Here is a 23,104-nt window from a genome sequence, read left to right on the forward strand (position 1 = left end):
TATCCTTTTATTTTGTGTGGAAAGCATGGCGCTTGGTACAAAGGTTCATGTCGGAGTTAGGATCATGCTCATCTATTGGGAGGTTTTCAATCAATCATGTTGGAATATGTTTGTTTATAGTTGATAGTAGCATACCCAGGGATCTAAGTTGCTTGTCCCCCATTCTTAGTGCCCTCATGGAATGGTTGTAACTTTTCAATCCCATTGAAATATATGCACTGGCCCATTAAATACTCAGAAGAAAAACCAATATGGATATACAAATCCAAACCGAAAAATAAACACCCCAAAGCATGTTATACCCCAATCAATCAATCAAAAGAAATCTAACCAACAGCAAACCAAGTCACACTAACCACAACATCCAAACCCCTCTCCTCAGCCCCGGGATACTTAAACGTCCACATTCCATCCCGATTGACATCCCAGAACGCACCGGCGGCAGAGTGCATCCCCCGCTTTCCGGCATTGCTATGCTCACCGTCCGCGGTGGTGGCTTTGTCGACAACACCTTGCTGCACGATGGTGCTGTTCACGGTGAAGCGGTAGGGGGCAGGTGTTGAAGGGGTGGAGGGGGCGGTTGCGGCAATCAGGGATTTGAGGATTGTGTTCTACTCGATGTTGTTGTTAGTATACGTGTATATGGGATGTTTATTGGGGTAGGATAGGTGTGGGGGACGTTGGACGTACGATGATCTGAGAATTCCAGTCCCCGACTCTGGTGTGGTCGTATTCTTTTACCTCGGCGAGTGTGGTTTCGCAGGCCTATTGAATTTCTGTAAGTCTCCCCGCATTCCTATGTTGAAAACTGGAGAGAGTTGAACGCACCTCAGACGTGACCTTGCTAAGCTCCTCGATGGGCAAGGGCTGGTCGCATTGTCAGTAGGGATTCCTGTCGGCCCGTGGCTCAATTAACGTACAGAATTGGCAGATTTCTGCTCGGTGGCCATTTTCAATATAATCCGGTGTAGTATTCCTCGACTTGTATGTATCCGATCTGACTTGAGAAACCAATGGTTAGTTGATTGCGCGGGGGTGAGATAGCGACAAACAGCAACAAACACTTCCTCAGGGGATAGGGGAAACAATCAAGGAAAAGCACAGTGAAGAAAAACTCACCTTAGATATCAGCGCAGTTGGACCGCGGTAGAATCAGAAATAATTGTCTTGTAGATACTCCGTAGCAAAGCGTCGGCCGTGTTTATTGCTCTCCGTGGCATCAGCATCATCGTGTGGCTTGTTTATCTGATCCGAAAAGGGGAAAGTGGATAAGCACCGCCACATATATAGTTGCAGACGGTCAAGTGAAAACTTGACAAAACTTATTACCAAGTTAGGATAAAAAGTAAAAACTTAACGTCTGGAATGAGCTTGGGCTCAATCTGGCTCTGAGGAATTAAATAGTGGTTTGGCCAATTTAGCTTAGATCACTCTATAGTCACCGGGAACTATATATTTTCATACTTCTGGTCCTAGCCTCCTTGTCTAGCGTTCTAGGCTATTCCAGTCTAACGGGACCTAGTTGGCATCGATTCAAGACAACATATAAAAAACTGATTCATGATACATATTAGTAGAACCCAGACACCCAAGTACCCAGAATCTAGTATCTGATCCGCAGTCAACCTTTGTTATCGGAACCGGCTCCAAAACAGCAGAACGAAATACTACATCGAACTCCGAAAACCCTTGAACTAATAGACGATCAGTCCAATACCCGCCTTCTAAGACAATGTTGACATACTCACAAATCAATAAATTGCAGTCTTGGAAGCACTTATTTGAGCGGACGTTAAAATCATGGCACTGGGCGGTTCGAACTGCGTTTGCTTTATGTTCAAGCGTGCCGTCCTTGATAATGCAATCATATACGCCAGGTAAGAAGCAATTAACTTGGGCGTGAAGAAAATAGAAGTACTATACAAGATTGGTGCTCTGTTGGGATTCGATGTCTGTTAGCACACGTATTGCTATTCCCCAGGCCCAGATGTCAATGGCACTCGCTCAAGTTTTTTGAAATAGAATTCTGGACTTCTACATTTAATTAAGGTTACTTCACTACGACTGGGCGCCATGACTACCGATTCGCATCAGCTCGTGTAATCGTCAAACTCTGCAACACCTTACCGGAAGCAAGATCAGCCAGCTTAGCATATAGCATCAGCGGCACTGGTTTGTCATAATTAGGGGCTTTCCCATCCATCCTCGAACCCCATCAGAAGCCCATTTTCCAATTTGAAGTCTTTTTTCCTAGTAAGTCTATCTTGCGGACTTTGTCAGTTTCTCCAATGAAAGCCTACCACAATATACAAGCCCTTCATTGTGTATATCTCGTAGTCCCCAAAGCGCCATTCCCATTATTTGCTTGGTCCCCTACATTTTCAAAGCTCTTCGCAGACGCGCAGCCCACAATATTTTCTTAAATGGTTCCAAGACCGTCATGTCCGGTAAGTCTGAGCTGGCTGGTATAACATCAATCATTTTGTGGATGAATTTTGTAGACTGAGAGGATGCTTGTCTATCCATTTATTTTTTGGAATACTGGCTATAGCTTTTCAGGTTATCATCAAATTGAGGATGCTTGATGACCACCTAATCCTTTTCATTGCCAGAACGAAATGCTCTCCAGACATGAGGGTGTTTTCGTTGGATCGGAAGTGCAGAAAGAACGCAGATCTTTCTGTCTCCTCCACACGCTTTATTCAGTTCTAGAGCAAAAATACAGAAGCCATGCTGTCAACCTGCAATAAGTCCATCAAACAGCAAATTACTTCAATCGACAGTGATCAAGAGCTCCCACTTGTTTATTTGTTTGGGGCTAGACCATGATAGAAGTGCCGCCTGATGTAATAGCACAAATGCCACAGCAATAAGCAGTTGCTACTACTTCATACGAGCGCCATAGCAACAGTTTGTGGTGTTTGTATAGTGTGGTTGGTTCGCAGTGGATCGAGACCCATACAAATATGTCGCCTAAGGCATCAAGACCGTGCACGTGGAAGATCCGCTGGCGGACAACAGCGACAGAAACCCACTCGGTGACTGCCGAAAATGTAGCATGATTGGTCACCTGATGTATTACATCAACTCCTTTGGTACTTTTGGCATTGCAACGGATTTCTCAAGCTGCGGCAGCTTGGTTGAATTTGATATCTGACATTCTTTCACTGTCTTTTTACTCTTGAGAAGGGAAATATTACTCCAATCTGCTTTATATCTGCATATTTGTGTGCTTCCAACCCCTACCAATCAAAATGTCAAGCCAGCCTCTCCTCCAAACCGCCCCAGGTACGTAACGACCAATATCCCTTCATTCAACAACCATTATCCTAGTTAACATTAAACCCAAATCCAAAACAGGCAAACGAATCGCCCTTCCCACCCGCGTCGAACCAAAAGTCTTCTTCGCTAATGAGCGCACCTTCCTCTCCTGGCTCAATTTCACCGTCATTCTCGGCGGCCTCGCCGTCGGCCTTCTGAACTTCGGCGACCGCATTGGCCGTATCTCGGCTGGGCTGTTTACGTTTATTGCTATGGCAGCTATGATATATGCGCTGGTGACATTTCATTGGCGGGCGCAGAGTATCAGGAAGAGAGGGCAGTCGGGGATTGATGATAGGTTCGGGCCGACGGTGTTGGCGTTGGCGTTGCTGGCGGGTGTGGTGGTGAATTTTATTCTGAGGGTGAAGGAGGGGAGTTTCTAGGGGAGGCTAGGGAGTTCCTGCAGGACTTCGTATGATTGTGCGTGTCTTAAGCTGGGGTCTGCTGGTTTGAGTGTTGAATTGGGAGTTTCTTTTTTCTTTTTCTGACTGTACTCTATGTATTGAGGGTGCATATATACAAATCCGTATTTTCATTACTCATTGTACGCAACTAGCATGAAACGCTTTCGCTTCCAGGATGAACCCAATTGTTGTCGATAAATGTCCCAAAGTTCCAGTAATCTTGCTGCGTTCCCTGACCATTGACGGTGTCATTGCCCGTGAACTTGGCTGTCCAGTAAGAGCTACCCTGAGTATACTGGCCAAATATCGCAATGCCAGTATTGAGATTTCGTTCGCGAAGAGCAAAGGAGTTTCGCTGTGCAGCCTGGATAGACCACTCGCCTATGAAGACGGGGAACTTTCCACTGCCGGTTTTCTGTTTTGCGTCGGCGCAGAGTTGGGCTGGAAGATTGGCGGACGTAGTGTTTGGAGGATGCTCGTAGTGGTAGACATGAACGTCAAATATGAGGTTGGCATCGTCAGGTATCTGGTCGTACCAGTAATCGGGGCTTTTAAAACTGCCTTGGAACATGACAGGGATCTTGGAATTGACTTTGGAAACCCGGTCGAGAACGGCGTTGATATACTTAGACACCCATGCGGCGCCATCGTCGGACAGGACAGCCGGGGTGCCGAAGTTAGACATGGACTCCTTGTTGAGGTCGGCTGGTTCGTTCAGGGGTGCGATAGTATAGGATTCCGGGGAACCAGAGTTCTGGATGAAGTCAATGACATTGTCGATGATCTGAAGGGACTGATCCAAAGCGGTTTGGTTATTGAACCAGTCCCAATGACCCATGGCTTCTCCGATAGGCAGACCATTGAGTCCTCCCGGGAGGGAATGAACATCGATAACGATATGCATCCCGTAGTTCGTGATGGCATGATCCGCAATACTCTTCAAGTAAGCTGTCTGGTTACCCGAGTACAGCTGCGAGCCAGGAAAGTCGATCCACGCCGCATAGTGTGTCGGAATACGCAAGACAGCGACCCCACCCTTCGCCAGGCGGTCGATATCCCTGGTGGTGATGAAGGTGGCATAGCGATGCTCGAGAACCGGACCACACCGGGGACCAAGGTTTTGGCAGAGTGTCCATTCATCCGACGCGTTACCGCCATAACGAGCCCAGAAAGCGCTGTCAATGCTGGACTCTTGGACTAGCCAGCCTCCAAGGTTGACACCATTGGCTTTGAAGGAGCGCCAGTCGACGTAATCGGCGTGGACGAGGGAGGGGATGGTGCCCAAGGCTGCGAGGAAATTCCGCAAGCGCATTCTGGCGGTCAAGAAGCCGTTATTTTGAGAATGTCGTGCATGACCGTTGAGGAGCTTCTATGCGCCTTTTATATGGCAAATTTGGCAGTATTCATAACGGCGGACATTCTCCATGGGGTAAAGAATGACAGGAGGACATTGCGGTTTCCCCGCAGGGTTCTCGGATTGTCCGGAGGTGTGGGATGTCGGGATATCCGGGGTAAATTGGCCCGAGGAATATTTGGAGTGCATTCCCTTGAGCCCGGAGATGGAGGGGGGGACTCTGGAGGATATATACAGATTACTCAATCGGGCATACAGGAACTGCAAGGCCGTGGTACCACGTGACGTGTCAGGGGCTCGTACTTGTGATGAGACAACTAGCTAGCCGCTTTAGAGTTCTGATAGGTACCCAATGGTATATTATTGACCTTAGGCAGGACAGCACACATGTACTTGCAGATAACAGTTGGAGGGGTAGCATAACACATAGCTATACCTACGAGTACAATCTTCTTTTCTAATCTTCTATCTAGAAATACTACTACTATTATACATACTATTATTCTCTCTCAATTGCACAGTACAAGACCAGTACAAGACCAGTACAGGCATGTAATTACCACACAATACACCGCCCTCAGTACCGGCCATTCCAGACTCCGGCCATAGGCCCACTTATGCATCATCGGTGGATGGATCGACGAATGGGGAGCGATCCGGTCAGTGGCCATTGGACAGCGGAACTGGAGGGTGGGGACACGCAGGCATCCGTTTGACTTCTTGGTGTCTTCCATCCGGTTGAGGCGATCGTCTTCGATTCGTTATATTTAGTTTGGGAGTGTGTTTCGCCCTCTCTTCTCCTTTCTTTTCCCTCTGTTTTCTGTCTTCTCATTATTTCTACTTACTATTGATTTCTACCACTAAATACACCAGTGCACAATACTCTGTACCCTTCAGCTGAGTCATCTACACGCTGATTCAGCGATTACGCCACCTCCTCTCAGGCCATCCGTGGATCGCTCATCTTCCCTACTCCGGATTCTATCGCTGTGTCCTCTATTGTATCTGTGTTTTCTCTCTATTACATCTATTTCATAAGACCTGTCATATATCATAATCGCTTTGTTTGTCATCTCCTCATCTCGAACTTATCTCCCTCTGATATCACCTGACCTCTTTGTCCTCCACGGTCGCAATTCCCCTACTTCTTCTATACTACTTTGCTACTTCCTTTACCGTTTGCTCTCTTCATGACTGTATAAATACGACTAAATCTCTGCCTCTAATACTTCTACTTTCTCTTTCGCATGGATGTTTCGCCTGCTGCCTTGGCCCTCAGTTATTGGAGGCGACAGCACCAACCATACCATTCCCAGCAAAGACATCAACAACAGTCATAACAACATCACCGACCATAACAACCACTCCCTCTCAATGCTCGCAACTCCACCATCTTGCGCCTCGCACGGCGTCCCTCTACAAAATAGTCTCTCTCTGTCTTTCAACAACTCAAATTCACAACTGAAGCGAAAGCGTTCCCCCTCTCCCGATGCGCCCGACACTCCCGCGCCAACCAGGTTATGTTGCGATCGCGACTCCAGCGCTAACACTGGCAATGCGCCGGTCGCTCCCTTGTCGCCATCGTCGCAGAGCTCCGTCTCCCAACCCGCTGAACAGCCCCATCACCAACCACCATCCCCGGTCACGTCGCATACTAAGAGTATCAACGTCGACAAGCTACAAGAGACTTTGGAAGCCCAACTGAGTCTGGAAGTGCTGCTCAAACACAACGAATTACGTTTGATCGATCAGGAACTCGCGAAATGTCAAGTCGCGCTGGAACAGTTGCGTCGCTGCTCTGAGATCCCCTATCCCGGTTCGCAAGTCGCAGGTTTGTCGCCCTCGTTGGCCAACGGGACAGGTGTGGCGGTCTGCCCTCCTGGAAATGGACCAGTACCGTCGTCGCCTGCCCCATGGGGTGTCACCGATGGGCCCTACTCACGTCACTACGCCAGATGGTTGCTTCCCGATCCTCGATTTGACGGCGATCACATCAACGCTGGGACACCTTGGGGTGCTGCTTCTTCCATGCCAGGCGCAACCACTATTGGAGCAACCCCCTTCGAAGGTCGTTCTACACGTGGTACTTCCGGCGACTATTCTGCTTTAACCAAGTCTCGATCTCAACGCGGCTCTGCCAGTGGTGCGAAACTGCAGGCCCTGGCAAATGGTTGCCCCCCTGTTAGGGAACGGGCTGGTCCCATGATTATCCGGCGAAAGTCGGATGGTGTGATGGTCAAGCTGGTCTGCTTGGATTGTCGACGAGACAACTTCTCTAGCACTCAGGGATTCATCAACCATTGTCGTATCGCTCACAATCGCAATTTTGCCAGTCATGATGCTGCTGCCGTGGCTTCCGGTGAGCCAGTCGAGGTGGATCAAGCCGGTACGGTGGTTGGGGAGGTCAAGACGGAGACGTCCAGCGGCTCTGCAGCCGCTCCCGGTTATGTCCATCCTCTGGTACGGTCAGCGCATGCGATCGAATCTTCCCAGTCTAGCGCTACTACTCCTGCAACGGCAACTGCTGCTGCACAGAGCGCGGTAACACCTCGGAAGCGATCCGAGTCAAACCGCCTGCCATCCTCATCCATGGTGGAAACACCTCGCAATGCTCATATCCGTTCTTTTTCAGAAGGTAACCGGTATACATCGGGAACGGCGGACCAGGCTTCGTCCTCATTCCTGGCCTCACCGATTACCCCTCATCTATCTTCTTTGATGCAGCATCAGGGCATTGGGGTCGATCTCGGCCAGTTAGTTGATGAGGCCAAGGCCACGATTGATCTCGAGGCCTACTCTTCTGGCGATGAAAATGACGAAGGATCGGAAGATGAGAACCCTGTCCCGCCTCCATCATCGACAGACCTGAATGTAGGCATGTCGGAGGGTCGTGGAGGTCGACAGCCCATGCGTACGGTGGGCGCATCTCATCAACCCAGTACCAGTCGCGATGCACACAAACCTCAGTCTTTAGAGACATTGACACCCGTGCGACCAGGAGCTTCTTATATCTCTTCCTATGGATCGACGCCATCTTCGACATTGGAAGATAACGTTGACGGAATGGATTTGACGGCGAATCTTAGCCCCCACACTGTTGAATCCAACCAAGCTCCCAGCTTGGTGAGCGATGATGACGATGATGGCGATGCCAGATCGGATACTACTGGAAGCCCTGGACCTAGTTCGTCGGAAGCGGAAGACGATGACGGCCAAGACTTTAGTCACATCGACGTGGATTATGACGATGAGACGACCACGGCAGCCGCCACAGAACCCAAGAATGGGCCTCCGTCACTGGCGAATTCGGCGCCCACAGCGGCGCCTCTGCCAAATTCGTTGCGACGTGGGAGTCACCCTCGTTCCCAAAACAAGAAAAAGAAGAATGACCGGTTCATTTCTTCGTCGACCGCGCTGGACAGTGGTAACAACAAAGAGGAAAAGCACGTGAGCTTTGTCAGTCCCCAATTGAGTCCGGACAGCAGTCCGTCGAAAGGGAAGGATGGCCACGGTCGGAAGTGAATTCCTTTTCGCTTTTCTTTTCTGTGGAGGGCTAGAACCTTCATTTTATGTCTTGTAATGCTGTTTCTTTGCCTTTCTCCTTTTTCTCACTCTCTGATAAACGAGACATGTTTGTAATTACTGCGAAGACGGAATTCTGTGCATTCAAATTGACTGCTGAATGGTTTCCTGAGCACCTGAGGGATTGAGCCCTGGGGATGTCGATGGATTAACGATATGAATGATTCTCCTACGGCGTTTGATACTGGAATATGAATTAAATATCCACCACTATTATATGCATTTCTTACTGTAGATCACATGTCGTACTTTAGTGAATGCTGGATGCCTGCAAGGCTGCAGAGTAACGTGACTTCGTATTCATTTCTGACTAGCTTCACTCTTCTTTCTTCTTTCTTCTTTCTCTCCTACTCTCTCTATCTTCAACATTTCATCATCGTCCAATTCCACTGCTATCTTCATCAATTTCTCCAATTACCTGTCCAATTCGCCTCCTTCTCCTTATCTGGAATCTAAATCCGAGATAACCCCGAAGCCAAGCCTCCCCCCGATTATGTATTCATCATCCTACTCCATCATGGCCTCCCGATCCGGGTTAAATTCTTTCCAGCAAAGGACGAGTGAGAAACGCTCGGACTGGAAACGCGAAAGCAACGGGATAGAAGTATGATCTTCTTGTTTCTTCTCTCCTGTCCCCCTCTCACTCTTCATTCCTCTCTAAACCCGCCATGTCATTGATATCACTCGTCTTCCTTTTCCTCTTGCGCCTCGAATTCGCCTCCGCTTTCTTCTCCTGGCACAGTTTCCTGTATGAATTCGGTCTATTGGGCGCCCATCCGACCACCCCTTTCCATTCTTTTAGCATTGCGTCACCAGAAGTGAATCTCCTGCGATGGGACCCCCGTTGCGAAGACGGTTATGTCTTGCTCAGTCCGCGTGGCCGTTTCTATCCCGAGCCGGGACCACTAATATACGATAATCGCGGAAACCTTGTCTGGGTCGAAAAGGACTATGGCATGATTATGGACTTGAATGTCCAGCAATATCGAGACCAGGATTACCTAACATTTTGGGTGGGGAAGGATGATGGAACGAGAGGCTTGGGGTCATACTACATGGTATGTAGAAATCTTGGCTTTTTGTCGCGTGGTTTAATCTCCGCATAACGGTATTGACTAATGTCGGTCATAATAGTTAAATTCGTCGTACAACGTGGCCCATGTCGTTTCCCCTGCCAATGGTTTGCACGGTGATGTTCACGATTTCAAAATTACCGACGAAGGGACGGCATTGATGACCGTTTACGATCTCGTGGAGACGGATCTCACCCCCGCTGGGAAATCGGGAAATGGCTGGATCTATGAAGGTATCTTTCAGGAAGTCGATATCGAAACAGGCGAGTTGATTTTCCAATGGAGTGCCGGCGATTATTACAATCTGGACGATTCGTACTTTGACATTGGAGAAAAGGGGTATGCGCCACACCAAGCCGGGGCCTACGATTACTATCATATCAATAGTGTTGAGAAACGAGCCGATGGATCGTATCTCGTGTCGTCCCGCTACATGCATTCGGTGACCTGCATTAGCGCAACAGGGGAGGTGCTTTGGGTCCTTGGCGGCAAACGCAACATGTTCAAAGATCTGTCCGACGACGGATCAGCCACTGGATTCACCTGGCAACACGACGCACGCTGGCACTCGGATCGAATTGTCACGTTACTGGACAACGGCGCAAATGAACATGAAAAGACCGCTGACCATACCCGCGGCTTAATGATCGAGCTGGATTTCAACAACTGGACCGCCCGCACCCTGCACGTCTACCACAGCCCGGGACACTTTAGCAGCCATTCCCAGGGAAACATGCAAGTCCTACCGCGAACAGGAAATGTCTTCATCGGCTGGGGCAAACCATCCGCATATACAGAGTTTAGCACCGACGGGGCTGAAGTCCTCTGCGATGCGCACTATGGTCCATCAATGTTCTTCTGGTTCGGATGGATCAAGTCCTACCGTGCCCAGAAAGCCAACTGGGTTGGCAAGCCTAGCTGGCCACCGTCTATCGCAGTAAATGCCGAGAAGTCCTCGCATGCGGTGTACGTTAGCTGGAACGGCGCTACGGAAATATCTGGCTGGCTCTTGCAGCAAACTACAAATCGTGCGTCAAAGGATTTCGCAACACTAGGCTATGAGCCAAAGAAGGGATTTGAGACGCGTTTTGAGCTAGCACCGGATACGATTGTTGATGGGTATTTCTATCGGGTTGCTGCAGTGGATTACAAAGGGGAAGAGTTGGGGTATACCAGGGTTTTTGCCGTAAGTCCCCATTACTGGATATAGAAATGCATAGAGCTGACGTTCTAGATCTCCGATATCACAAGTCCATCCCTCACCAATGCCGAACCAGACGGCGACGGCTTCCAACAACTCCTCATTGCAGCATGCATAGCAGGAGCCCTCCTAGCAGCCGCATGGAAGTACAAAAGACAAGTGATGGGGACGTACGCATATTGTCGACGGTTCATATGGGGTGTGATGGATCGATACCGGTACCGATCGCATCGATCGTATCGGAAGTAACCCGGTCCTTAGTTCTGATTTTTTGTTTCGTCATGGCGTTATGATACCCGCTTTCATCACCAACTGTGTATTGTATATTGATATTACATATAGATAGCGATATAATACATATTGCATTGCAATGTTATACTTTGTTTTATATTCTAGGTGCTGTATTTATATCAACCAACCTAGCTCTGTGCTCTCTTGCGTATACACTTACGTACATATGCCTTTTGTCCCGGTGCTTACTGCAGTCCTCGTTGCTTTTCGCTCACTGGGCAAGTTTAGGGATGTCTCAGACAGTTTCTGTTTCGAACTTGAACTTCGTAGACTAGTGTCAGAACATAAGCTCCGAGTGCAACAGCCGTGGCTGACGCCAGCTCATGATCTCTGTAAATGAACACTTGCTTTCAAATATTCTCTTTTAGCTGAAAGGAGCCGAAGATTGTGATCGGTTGACTCATACGGTAATCTCGATGGTGTGCACCGGCACAAAGACAAATTTAACCATCCTTGCCTGGAGGTTCGGTGGACTTCAAGCGCCTATGTTAGGTAGTAACGTTAATGCTCACTTGATGAATAGTATAAAACGACTAACTCTGCCTCCCATGTATGTGTATATAGGTCAGGGATCTGCTTGAATTGAGTCCGAAGACGAAAAAGGGTTGCTTGTTGCAATTGGTGTCATCCGCAATTGCCAATGCAATTCATTAGTACAAAAGCCATCTCATTATTCCCTAGCACTCCTGCATATCTATAGACGTGTGAAGTTCAGCCGGCCAGCAATTTCTCAGGATGTAGTGTCCTCTCGGATCTAGCAGGGTGAAAACATCGGCGACCACGTTGCCTCTATGGGCAATTGTGTTTTGTTCATAGGGAACGGAATTCCACATTCAGAATTGGGAAGCCTCGTTGTGCTGGCATCTGAGAATACTTAACTCATTCTTTTGCTTTAGCTTTCGTTCCATTTGATGCGTATGTCTGATTCCATATAATGACAGAAACCAAAGGCACAAAGACATAGCACTCCCCTGGTGATATTTGGTTCTATCGTTGGCTCGGACGGTGGCACGGTATTCTCGATATTGAAGTTAGTGGTCGTCTTCTTGTACGGGTTCAGCTATCCGGCTTATCAATTGTTTTTCGCTTCCCGCTTACCTGCCTGAGATTCGATTGAACAGGATGTAACCCGCAGCAGGAAGTGATAACGGTAGCGATGGTCATAGTGGTAGTGGTGATGACGATGGTACGGGGTTGGGAAATGAAAGGTTGCAGGAAAATAGGGAGCTAGGAAGGTAAAGCATCGCATGCTTTCATAAAAACACCCATTCACTGTAGAATTCAGAATACTGATAACTGCTCGGTCAAACAATCCCATTCCAATCGATAATGGTTCAGGCTTCTCAGAACCCGTACAGCAAAATAATACAGTATATACAAACTCCGCCGGCGCAAAAATAATAAAAAAAGGGAAAACGGAAAGCGAAGAAGATTCATGCCCATCTGCGTGTCGCATTTTTGTCCCAGCTCATGGAAGCATAATAAAGAAGGTGAGGGAGAATGGAAGCAGACGAAGACACCAAAATGTGGTCGATCGAACGAATAACCGCTGGATGAAGGATCTTGCCGGCAACGATTATCATGAAAAAAGATGGACGGTGGTAGGTGCCGTATATTCCGATTCCAACCTTTTACTCCTGGCCGAATCCCAAGGTTTCCTCCACGGCAATAGACATCTTATGCTCAAGAGCATCATGCGTCTTATATGGAGGAAGATCCAGTCGGTTGAAGCTATAGAAATCATGTTAGCCAATGTGCAACATAAAACACAGGCAGAAAGAAAAAAAAAAAAAATACCAGGTATGCGACTTGGGCAATGCACCAGGATCTCCCGACTTTTCAATCGTAAATCGCCGGGGCCCATCAGAACCTTGGAGATCCTTGAAACCATTGACCGGAATACGTGAGGTACCGGTGGTGAACTGAAGGAGACGAGACTTCTGCTCCGCATCCCAGGTACGCACGATCTTCCAGAAGTTCTGGATAACATCATCTTGTTCCTGGTAGCCACGGTAGTCCGTGTGTTTCTTCCAATCCTCTACATCAATATCCGCAATACCTCCGATCAACAGCTCCAATTCGCGTTCATCGAACACGTTGACCAAGTCGGCCGGGATGAGTTCGTTGAAGCCAGACATGAACGCATCAAATTGTTCTTCAATACGCTTCTTGATCTTCCATTCCGTAACCAGCCTGAGACAGAGTCAGAACTGGCTTATTGAAATCCATCACTAGGGCACGAAACTTACTCAACATATTGGGCCTTGTTCTCGTTGGTGACGGGAAGGTCCTGGCCACCGGGCAACAGATCAATAGTCCGACGTTCTCCAAATTTCTCATCATCAACGGCAAAATTAGGTTCAATAATACCCTCGATATCATTGTCCCTGTAAGATTATTGTCAGTGATCCAGTCCTCCATATAACGCAGATATTGGTTAAACTTACAGGACCCATGTCAAGTTGCGGTGCAAGTCCTCATCAACACCCTCCATATCTTGAAGTGTCACCTTCTTCCGGAGCATCATCTTATAGAACGCACCAATGAAGAACGAATCAAGGAAACGACGGTGGAAGATAGCCAGCCCCACAACACGCCCAATGAACTTAAAGTAGTTCAAATGCTCTGGATTCACGCCGGAGTGAGGGTTGATCTGCAAGGTGTAATTATCGTGGGCGGAGTATTCGAAAAGACAGTAGAAGGGGTTAAACATTTCATGGGAAAGAAGGAAGAAGAATTCACTACACGAAACTGGTTAGCAGCCAAAATCCCCAAGAGACCTGAAAGAATCCATACCGAGAGAGACCACCATAGTCTAGACCATCTTCACCATCAAACTTGATCATCAAACGTTTCTTCAGATCCGAGGCACTTTGCCGCATGATTTCGGCATACGAGTCCTCAAAGATGTTGTTCCGGCGCACCTTAACATGGCACTGGCCGGACATGATGCGCAGAGCGGGCTGCGAGCGGAAGTAAATCAGCTTGCGTCGGAAGTCCCGCTTGTACTGAGGAACACCCTGATCCAAGGATGATGGAAGACGAGGGTCATCCCATGTGGTCGTCTTGGTGTTGTGATCCACAAAATAGACACGCGCCGTGTTGGTCAGACGCATTTCCCAACCACTGGGTAGCGGCCCCAATTGAGACACTGGCTGCTGCTGAATCGTGGTGTTGTTGCCACCTGCATTCTGTCCGTACATGCGAATGTACTGCTGTCGTCGGGGATCGACCCATGTCGTGGTCCGCGTGTTGTGGTCAACGAAATAGGGCCGTCCCTCGGGGGTTGACCGTTGCTCCCATCCCGGCGGAAGCTCACCAGTGCCTGCAGTGGTGGCGCCCGTGGCCATCATGGAGACAGCACTAGCACTGCCGCCCGGTGGGGTCTGAGCCTGGTGCTCCTGCAAGTTTGGCGAACTCGCGCCAGTCCGATCCTCCGGTAACATCCGACTCTGGTGGGCCCGGCGCTCCAGCTGCATGTTGGCCTCTCGCTGAGTGCGCTGAGTATGTTCATTATAGTTATGCGACGGTCTCTGCCAGGTGGTCGTCCGGGTATTGTGATCAACATAATAGGTTCGGCCCAGGTTGTCCTCCCGACGTTCCCACCCGGTAGGTAAACGTCCTTGCTGGTCTTCGAACGAACTGAGGTTGGTAGTGCGGGAACTTTGGCTGTGGGGGTTTTGCACAGCTCCGTTGACGGGAACCACTAGGCTCGATGGCCTTGTGGCCGACGACATGCGCTGATTCAGAGACGCACTCGATGCGGCCGCTGAGGACGGATCGCCAGCAACGGGATGTGAGGATGCCGTGACCTGCGGGACGAGTCCGGTCGATGATGAGGACGGAATTTGTGACCGACCATTTTGTTGAGTTGGGTTCGGTGTAGATAGATTGGTGGAGAGGTTTATGATGAGCTTTCCATGCACGACCAGGTTATCATTTGACTTTTTCAGATCTCTCGTGAGCATTTCTGAATGAAAAAAAAGGCGCACATAAGTTAGCTTAGAAATAGGCATGGGGTGGTTTGCGAACAGAACGACGCACCGTCACCACCCATTTGTACATCGATCACATCTCCCATCCGCACGTTGATGACACCGAGGAAACCTTGATCCTTCTTTTTGAACTTTTTCTGGTCGAAAATTTGGATGGCAAGGATACTGTCTTCGTTGACCCGGCTGCATATTGAAGATTGACGATGGTCAGCTTATAACTGCCGAAATTATATTCGAGAGAGTTGATGGGTATGACGTACAGGTCGAACATCTCATTCCAGTACGGGTTCAACGTTTTCTTGATCACAGATGTCGTGTGGGTTTGCTCACCCCCGACGGTGGCCACCGCAAACGGATCGGGGAATCCTACAATGATCTGGTCAGCCAACAAAGGAGGAATAATGCAGGTCGATTATCAAAGGAACCAGACGTACGGAATACATCGCGTTTGTATAACCCATCCGCCGCGATAACTGCGGAGTCGAGTTAGCTTCTCCGTTGGTGGCCTTTTTTATTTAATTTTTTTTTTTTGGGATAGTTAGTTGGTTTTACTTACTTGTAAGCCGTAGATTCGGCTGACTGTAACTCATCATCCGTTAGTTTAGGCCCGACTAGAAAAAAGCATGGAAGTAAAGCACGTACGCAGGTAGATTGGAGCCCATTCTGTGCCACACGGGAAGCGCTCACAGTACCACACCTCTGAGAGCAAAAGGGCCGATAAAGGCAAGCCTAGCGGGGGAACTGCGGCGTGCGCATCCACCTTTGCTGTCCGGTAAAAGAACAGAACACAGCTCCAAATGCTGCTAGTATTCGGACGGGGAAAGGCAAAACGACGATGATATGAGCGGGGGAAAAGACCGAGGAATGGGTCGAATCGATCGGGTGGGTTATGTCTTAGAAGAGATCGTCGTTTAACGCCTGGAGGGCTGATTTGACGGCCAGCGAAAACGACAACCCGACGGCCGCGAGAATGCCGAGTCGGTAAATCAGGAGATCTCTCGCCCGATCTGAAGTGGGCGACGAAAACGAACAAAAATGACACTTCAAGAGGGTGAAAATGTAGATATCGGAAGACAGAAAGATAGTAGAGAGAGAGAGGACGGAGAGAAAAGGAAACGAGAATGAAGAAGAAGCGGCGCGGACTCTTGGAGGGGGCTGAGCACACCAACTACTGGTCCAGCAGTCCTGACGTTGAACTGCCGCCTGGGCCAATAAGGCGCTTAGCGAGGGGCGCTGGGCGGAGTAGCCGGAGTACTAGCAGCTGTGTTCTGTAGTGGTTGTTGGTCTGTAGTAGAATAGACTGAAATGTTAGAATAACTGGAGTTGAAGATGAATGTCGTTGAGAGAGAGGGATGAAAACCGAGAGAAGACAGATGGTTCGGCCGTTTTGGTCGCCGGGTTAGTCAGGAGGCTATAAGCATGGTTGACCGAGCTCTGCAATTATATACCTCACTCAAATAACTAGTGCCCTATAAGCTTTTCTAGAATCTTCAATCCATGGTTTTCACATTACATTCACTGTCACTAATTATGTGCTCGTTGTAATTATTCGCTTGTACGGAGTATACAGACTATCGACTTAGGCTTCATGATTTCCCTTTTCGTAGACCGCTTACTGCATTGGTCCTGGTCGATCCCAGCCCTATGATTCATTACCTCGCCTTCTTCTCTTCTTCTCCTAATCACATCCTGTGTTAAATTATTCACTGTGAGCATGGCCGTGACTCCCAATGGGAAAGCTGCGAGACACTCGCCCAGTGTTTAAGAGCTGCAAAGTACCCAGCCTACATGAACGTCTATCCAGTCTTACTCAAAGCCCAAAACCAGGCTCACTTTCGCGATGGCAGGCCTGACGGGCTTTGATGTTCCTCAAGTCAACGACGATAAACAAAAGTTCCGGCACCCCACGCGTGCAGATCCAGGATACGTTATTGAAAAATACAACGCAGGGTGCTTATCCTTCTATGAAAACTTCTAATCATCGAAACACCCAATTCACCAACCCCCATCCCACCAACTGTCGCCTGTATCTCAGCCCGCTTCTATGCCCGGGGGGGCAGAAAAAGCGGGTACGCGTGCACGGGTTGTATCTGTACTGCTACCTTGGGGCCCCAGACCCATGTCCTGAAATCTCCTGGGCAAGACAGAAAGCCCAACAAAGTCACAGATGGTCGGCGTAATTCATGCCCTTTCGGAAATGGCTAGCGTCCGACGAGTCAATTTCATGCCGGCCGCTGTTGTGGTTGAGCTCGTTAGTGATGATGATCGTGAATATCAACGTAGTTCGTTGTCGAGTATTGTGAATAATCGACTGACTACATATGACCATGCTTTGGGCTAGTTTTAGAACTCCATGCGGTATTAGACGCACGAGTGTGAAGACCCAAGCCAGTATCCCGCAGATCCGCATCCTCAAGATGAAACGAACTATATACGTGAGCCTGAACAAGGTATGTTCAGTCCAGGCATGTAAGTTTCAGCCGGACTTACTGCAGGTACTCGACTCACGACATCTGGCGTTCTTCTGCGAAAGGGAGGCACTCAGTATATCAGTGGCCAACCATGCTTTTTCGGACACACAAGACGTGTTCCACCCTGCATCACACGGTGACAAAATCGGGGATACCACCAAATGATATCCAGAACTAGACATAGTAATGGTGCAGCTTACGCCTGCCAATTCCCACCGGTTCACTAATAGCACACTTCTAAGCTGAGCTACCCAACGCCTAGTTCAGTCTTCCAATATATACCCCGGGACATGGTTCGAAGTCGGCGGCATGAGCACAGCCTTGCTGTCTTTCTTGTGCTGCGCTCGATCACCTTGTTGTTGAAGGGTGTGAAGTCATTTAGGATACATACATACATATAAATTTATTCTTTTGTTGACATGGTTTTCATGGATTTGTATGGCATTTAGCCTGGACGCCATGTTTCTCGGGGTTTAATGAGGACTGAACGTTCTGTTCATTTTCTGCCTTTGGCAAGCTAAGTAGGTGGAAGGCCAGGAGAGTAAAACTTGTATTCCCATGGGTATTTTATGTGTCTATTAAAGTAGACACTCAAGGCAATTTGGAGTACGGGTAATCTGGATAAACGAGCCTGTCCCAGTAGTATGATTGCCAATATAAGAATATGATATCACAGAAAATAAAGAAAGCAGAACCTCTGATATCAATCCATCCATGTCGTTCAGTCTGCTGCTTGATAGTGGTTTTATCGTACAGTAACACCCCAGCCTCCCTTAACTCCAAAGAAACAATCCAACGAAGTAGCCGCTTGTGTACTGGGGAGAGCAAATCTTGCTCCTGCTAAAGCCGCAGGTTCATTGACGAGCCTTCTTATCTCTGGTTTACCCCATCCTTATGCACGCAGTCTTGGCGTGAAAATTAATGCACGGGGTTAAACCCGATTAGTACGGTGCGTAGCCTCGACCGCGGCCCCGATAGCCACCTCCACGGTATCCGCGAGGTGCAAAGCCTCCCCGGCCATAGCCACGTCCCCGGAAGCCCCCCCGACCACGGCCCCGAGCCATACCGGGAAGATTCGTTCGCTTGGGAACAACCTGGTGGGACCAATATTAATATCGGAATCGAATTCGGAAACGTTTAGTAGAGCTCACCTTCAGATTTCTACCACGGAAAACACTCTCGTTCAAGATAAGTGCCTGGGCCACGAGACTAGGCTCCGCAAATTCCACATAGGCGTACCTATAACACGAAACAGTCAACACACGCCCAACGTCCCATGATACCGTTATCCGCAATTATCCAAAACGTACCCCTTAGGCTGGCCGGTGAATTTATCCAACAGGATCGTAACGCGGTTTATCGAGCCGCAGCTCTGGAAATGTGCCTGGATCTCCTCGGGCGAAGCAGCGTAATCGACATTACCGACGAAAACACTCCGGGCATCGATCTCTTCCTTGTTTTCTGCCAGGCTCTCCGTTTGTTGGTCAAGGGTGGACTGCATCTCGCGCAGTTTTGCCGCCTCGGATTCCATCTCTGCTACCCGCTTCTTCATCGCCGCGATTTCTTCCTATATTAAAGAGATTGTTAGCACGTGTCTTTCCGGGCATATCAAAAAGGAAATGGGCGTAGTAGCAAGCGGTTGAATTGTAAACTTACTTCATCGTCACCACCTTCCTGCTGGGGATTCGTATCCTCCACGGGCACATCCTGGATCTCTTGCCCTTCTGTCGCCATATTGATTAGGGCAAAAAGAGTAAAAAGAGGGATTTAGCGGTTTTCTCGAATAAAAAAAGGAAGAAAATTCCAGTCAATTTGATCCACAGAGTCGGGAAAGGCCCCGAGCAAGAAATGGTGGAGAAGCAATGATGACTTTCTGCTGGTCTGGCCTAGCGTGCCGCGCGGATAAGATCTTCTGGTCTGGAAGAATACAATATCCGACCAAGTAGAGAAAAAAATGCGACACCAATTGGATTGAGATTTAGAAAAATAAAGCTGAAGAGTAAGAAGCAATTGTCACCCGGAGGAGGTGAAGGAGTTACAAGCAGGAAAAACGGTGATGTCGACTGGGATCGACACCAGAAGTCACAGTTGCCTGTTTGGGCTTAGTGGATTTTGTCATCAACACAGCCTAGAGTATTGAGCACTGGACGAAAAATGATATGTTTATTCACTACTATTTTGTCAGGAATGCAAGCTTTTGCTAAGTAGGATTCCATAAGTTGAATACTGTCTGTCTGACAACAATGCTAAATGAACACGCAAGTGCGGATTCGTAAGTCTAATATTACTGATGAGAACTCAACGCTGGAATCAAATAAACATGTGCAAACGTCTGGGATATATACAATCGAGCGAGAACAACAAAAGCATAAGTCATGAAACGGGAACGGCGTTTTTACGGAAAGACACCTTCTCGACCGCAACAGTTTCGGCTCCGTTGGCATCCGTCTTGAGCTGGTAGACATAAAGCACGAGCACATCGCCTTGGATCTGTCAAGGATTAGTAAACGTGCGACACCTAGGTATTTCGCGAAACTTACATCCATCAGGCAGAAACTGGGTGTAGGATCCTCTCCCTCAGGCCAATACCCCGTGCTCATGGCTCCGGTGGCACTTCCGGGATTCACGAAAAAGCGACCCTCCATCTCAAACGCCTCGAAGCGATGTGTACCTCCCCATAGCAAGATATCGACATCCATTTGACGTGCGGCGATGAGTAGGGCGTCTGCATCTCCCGGGGGAATGATGGTGTGGCCATGCGTAAAACCGATCCGGAGACTACCGTGTGTGACGACCTTGGAGAGAGGCAGATTGGGCGAATCAACATCGAAATCACCTTTGACTAATTGTAGATCGGGGGCGACTCCCCGGAGGAGCTCGAAGGTATCGCGGTCCGTCAGGTTACCCAGACAGAGGATCTGGCCGATTTTGCCAGGCGTCAAGAGCTTTTTGAACTGGGTTGTGTCAATCGGATAGCCTTAGGTATAGCGGAATTACTCATAAAAGGAATGCGACGCGCACCTTGGCAGGTAAATCCTAGGGACAAGTCAGCGACCTTCTTCACTCACGGAGCGAACACGAAGCCACCACTCACGGGAGCTCTGTCAGGGATGAAAAGGTCACCGATGACCAGGACCAGACGAGAGGTCATCTTGATTATAATTCAGCGGATGAAGGGATTAAAGCGCATTCCACATAGATAAAGGATGGTTGCAGGACGGAGAACTGGAGAAGCGCAGTCCGCAGTCTGTCACTGGATGATGGCCGTTCATTGAAGCTTTGCGGGGGGAGCTAGCAGCCACGTGATACAGCAGCCCTACGTATTTACGATACAACAGTCGGTCTGCAAGGGTCTTTAATGCATTAGATCTAGCAGATGATACTATAAACAAGAAATGTATGCAAATTGTCATGATTGTACAGTGATTGGTGTTGTTCTGAGAGGTCTCCAAATGTGCATGTATTCGTAATACGGACCTAACATACAAACGCCGTCCGGAGATACCGACTTGATGGAGTTTTCTAAACGAAGAATACTAGCTAAAGAGAAGTTGGCGTGATGCCGTTAAAGTTAATTAGGCTATCATTCAACATGGACGAGAATCGACCATTGTCAATCTTTTTTTTTTTTTTTTTTTTTTTTTCCTTCTTTGGATGTGCGTGGTTCTCGGACGATATGCGAACCGGCATTTGAGCATGTACTATTTCCGACATAAAAGGAGACAATGGATGCTTCAGGCTGCATAAAGGGAGTCAGTTCGTATATATAAATAGAATTGAGTAAATGGCTTGATATATCTGAGATCTTTTCACTTCTTTTCTTCATTCACTTTACCAGGGTCAATCTTGCGCTGGCGATTCATATCCAAAAAAGGAAATTTCCATATCCTCTGCCCTGGCTATTATTCTATAAGGAATTTATACCTCGGAATCGAAACCGAAAGCCACGAGAATGCCCGACAGTCGCCAACGCCTGAGTTTGATCTCGAGGCACCTATCGGATCCGGAGGCCGAACTGAACACTCCGTTTTCGACCGAGAGATTCCAGAAGCCCCTCCTCCCACCGCTCGCCTCTTATAATCCACAACAATCTTCTTCTACAACCACCTCTTCTTCCTCTACAACATCATCATCACCAGCTGCCAACATGTCCACTCAAGCTCCTCACCCGACTCTTCTCATTCCCGGTCCCATCGAGTTCGACGATGCGGTCCTCAACTCCATGGGCCACTATGCGTGAGTACCCTTCGGTTGAGAGATGAAGGAAGAAGAAAAAAGACAGAGAGACAAAGGAAAGGACTATAGAAGAAAGATGCTAAAGTCAACAGTGAGTCCCACACAGCTCCCGGCTTCGTCAAGACTTTCGGAGAGACCTTGACCCTCGTTCGCAAACTTTTCCAGTCCTCCAACCCCGCCGCTCAGCCCTTCGTCGTTTCCGGCAGTGGTACCCTCGGCTGGGACATGGTCGCCTCCAACCTGATCGAGAGGGGTGAGAACGCGCTCGTCCTGCACACCGGTTACTTCGCCGACTCGTTCGCTGCTTGCTTGGAAACCTACGGCGCCAACGCCACCCAGCTCAAGGCCCCCATCGGGGACCGCCCCTCGCTCGAGCAGATCGAGCAGGCCCTCAAGGAGAAGACCTACAAGCTCCTCACCATAACCCACGTCGACACCTCCACCGGTGTCCTCAGCGACGTCAAGGGTGTCACCGAGCTTGTCCGCCGCGTCAGCCCCGAGACCCTCGTCGTCGTTGACGGTGTCTGCTCCGTCGGCTGCGAGGAGATCGCCTTCGATGCCTGGGACATCGATGTCGTCCTGACGGCCAGCCAGAAGGCCATCGGCTGCCCGCCTGGACTCAGCATCGTCATGACCTCGCCGCGCGCCGTCGACCGCTTCCGCAACCGCAAGACCCCTCCGGCCTCTTACTACGCCTCCATGGCCAACTGGATGCCCGTCATGCAGAACTACGAGAACTTCAAGCCGTCGTACTTCGCTACTCCCTCCACCCAGCTCGTCCATGCCCTGCACACCACCCTAACCCAGATCACCTCGCGCCCGCTGTCGGAGCGCTTTGCCGCCCACACCCAGGCCTCGGATAGCGTCAAGGCCGCTGTTGCCGAGCTAGGTCTGTCGCAGCTTGCTCCTAAGCCCGAGAACCAGGCCCACGGCATGACTGCCATCTACCTACCCGAGGGCCTCTTGCCCACCGATGTGCTGCCCCTTCTGCTGAAGCGCGGAGTTATCTTCGCGGCCGGTCTGCACAAGGAGATTGCCACCAAGTACATCCGTTTCGGCCACATGGGTGTCAGTGTCACTGACCCCAACCGCAACCACATTAATTCGGCCATTGCTTCTCTCAAGGAGGCTTTCTCTGAGGCTAAACAAGCCAAGGGTCTGTAAGCGTGCCAAAAA

At 49.1% G+C, this 23,104-nt stretch overlaps 9 protein-coding genes across 9 annotated transcripts; 4 read left to right on the forward strand and 5 right to left on the reverse strand.

The window, feature by feature from the left end:
• Positions 1 to 326: 326 nt before the first annotated feature.
• Positions 327 to 950, reverse strand: EURHEDRAFT_517461 (dynein light chain Tctex-type family protein; the record flags this gene model as incomplete). Its single annotated transcript, XM_040786567.1, has 4 exons — positions 327 to 611; positions 691 to 765; positions 829 to 867; positions 921 to 950. The coding sequence occupies 4 exons, from the start codon at positions 948 to 950 to the stop codon at positions 327 to 329; spliced, it is 429 nt and encodes a 142-aa protein (XP_040636174.1).
• Positions 951 to 3,254: 2,304 nt separating this feature from the next.
• Positions 3,255 to 3,704, forward strand: EURHEDRAFT_517462 (putative vacuolar transporter chaperon Vtc1; the record flags this gene model as incomplete). Its single annotated transcript, XM_040786568.1, has 2 exons — positions 3,255 to 3,288; positions 3,361 to 3,704. The coding sequence occupies 2 exons, from the start codon at positions 3,255 to 3,257 to the stop codon at positions 3,702 to 3,704; spliced, it is 378 nt and encodes a 125-aa protein (XP_040636175.1).
• A 169-nt stretch (positions 3,705 to 3,873) lies between these two features.
• On the reverse strand, positions 3,874 to 5,037 carry EURHEDRAFT_405012 (glycoside hydrolase; the record flags this gene model as incomplete). The annotated part of the gene is made up of 1 exon (XM_040780356.1): positions 3,874 to 5,037. The coding sequence occupies one exon, from the start codon at positions 5,035 to 5,037 to the stop codon at positions 3,874 to 3,876; it is 1,164 nt and encodes a 387-aa protein (XP_040636176.1).
• Positions 5,038 to 5,857: 820 nt separating this feature from the next.
• On the forward strand, positions 5,858 to 8,872 carry EURHEDRAFT_415247 (uncharacterized protein). The gene has a single exon (XM_040782634.1). It carries the CDS (start codon positions 6,331 to 6,333, stop codon positions 8,599 to 8,601), a length of 2,271 nt encoding a protein of 756 aa, XP_040636177.1. The 5' UTR covers positions 5,858 to 6,330; the 3' UTR covers positions 8,602 to 8,872.
• A 142-nt stretch (positions 8,873 to 9,014) lies between these two features.
• Positions 9,015 to 11,304, forward strand: EURHEDRAFT_415248 (arylsulfotransferase family protein). Its single transcript, XM_040782635.1, has 3 exons — positions 9,015 to 9,719; positions 9,796 to 10,920; positions 10,969 to 11,304. Exons 1-3 carry the CDS (start codon positions 9,330 to 9,332, stop codon positions 11,182 to 11,184), a joined length of 1,731 nt encoding a protein of 576 aa, XP_040636178.1. The 5' UTR covers positions 9,015 to 9,329; the 3' UTR covers positions 11,185 to 11,304.
• Positions 11,305 to 12,857: 1,553 nt separating this feature from the next.
• Positions 12,858 to 15,883, reverse strand: EURHEDRAFT_462317 (NEDD4 family E3 ubiquitin-protein ligase; the record flags this gene model as incomplete). Its single annotated transcript, XM_040784795.1, has 10 exons — positions 12,858 to 12,957; positions 13,024 to 13,419; positions 13,476 to 13,613; positions 13,674 to 13,967; positions 14,023 to 15,196; positions 15,271 to 15,404; positions 15,482 to 15,587; positions 15,656 to 15,694; positions 15,778 to 15,800; positions 15,864 to 15,883. The coding sequence occupies 10 exons, from the start codon at positions 15,881 to 15,883 to the stop codon at positions 12,858 to 12,860; spliced, it is 2,424 nt and encodes an 807-aa protein (XP_040636179.1).
• A 2,257-nt stretch (positions 15,884 to 18,140) lies between these two features.
• Positions 18,141 to 19,730, reverse strand: EURHEDRAFT_415252 (polyadenylate-binding protein). Its single transcript, XM_040782636.1, has 4 exons — positions 19,349 to 19,730; positions 19,003 to 19,259; positions 18,844 to 18,931; positions 18,141 to 18,786 (listed from the first exon to the last, which is right to left on the reverse strand). The coding sequence occupies exons 1-4, from the start codon at positions 19,424 to 19,426 to the stop codon at positions 18,634 to 18,636; spliced, it is 576 nt and encodes a 191-aa protein (XP_040636180.1). The 5' UTR covers positions 19,427 to 19,730; the 3' UTR covers positions 18,141 to 18,633.
• A 144-nt stretch (positions 19,731 to 19,874) lies between these two features.
• EURHEDRAFT_415253 (vacuolar protein sorting-associated protein 29) lies at positions 19,875 to 20,932 on the reverse strand. The gene is made up of 4 exons (XM_040782637.1): positions 20,787 to 20,932; positions 20,714 to 20,728; positions 20,233 to 20,646; positions 19,875 to 20,182 (listed from the first exon to the last, which is right to left on the reverse strand). Exons 1-4 carry the CDS (start codon positions 20,841 to 20,843, stop codon positions 20,066 to 20,068), a joined length of 603 nt encoding a protein of 200 aa, XP_040636181.1. The 5' UTR covers positions 20,844 to 20,932; the 3' UTR covers positions 19,875 to 20,065.
• An 820-nt stretch (positions 20,933 to 21,752) lies between these two features.
• On the forward strand, positions 21,753 to 23,104 carry EURHEDRAFT_415255 (alanine--glyoxylate transaminase). Its single transcript, XM_040782638.1, has 2 exons — positions 21,753 to 21,928; positions 22,021 to 23,104. The coding sequence occupies exons 1-2, from the start codon at positions 21,840 to 21,842 to the stop codon at positions 23,090 to 23,092; spliced, it is 1,161 nt and encodes a 386-aa protein (XP_040636182.1). The 5' UTR covers positions 21,753 to 21,839; the 3' UTR covers positions 23,093 to 23,104.

Source organism: Aspergillus ruber (assembly GCF_000600275.1).
Source record: "Aspergillus ruber CBS 135680 unplaced genomic scaffold scaffold00026, whole genome shotgun sequence".
Lineage (NCBI taxonomy): Eukaryota > Fungi > Ascomycota > Eurotiomycetes > Eurotiales > Aspergillaceae > Aspergillus > Aspergillus ruber.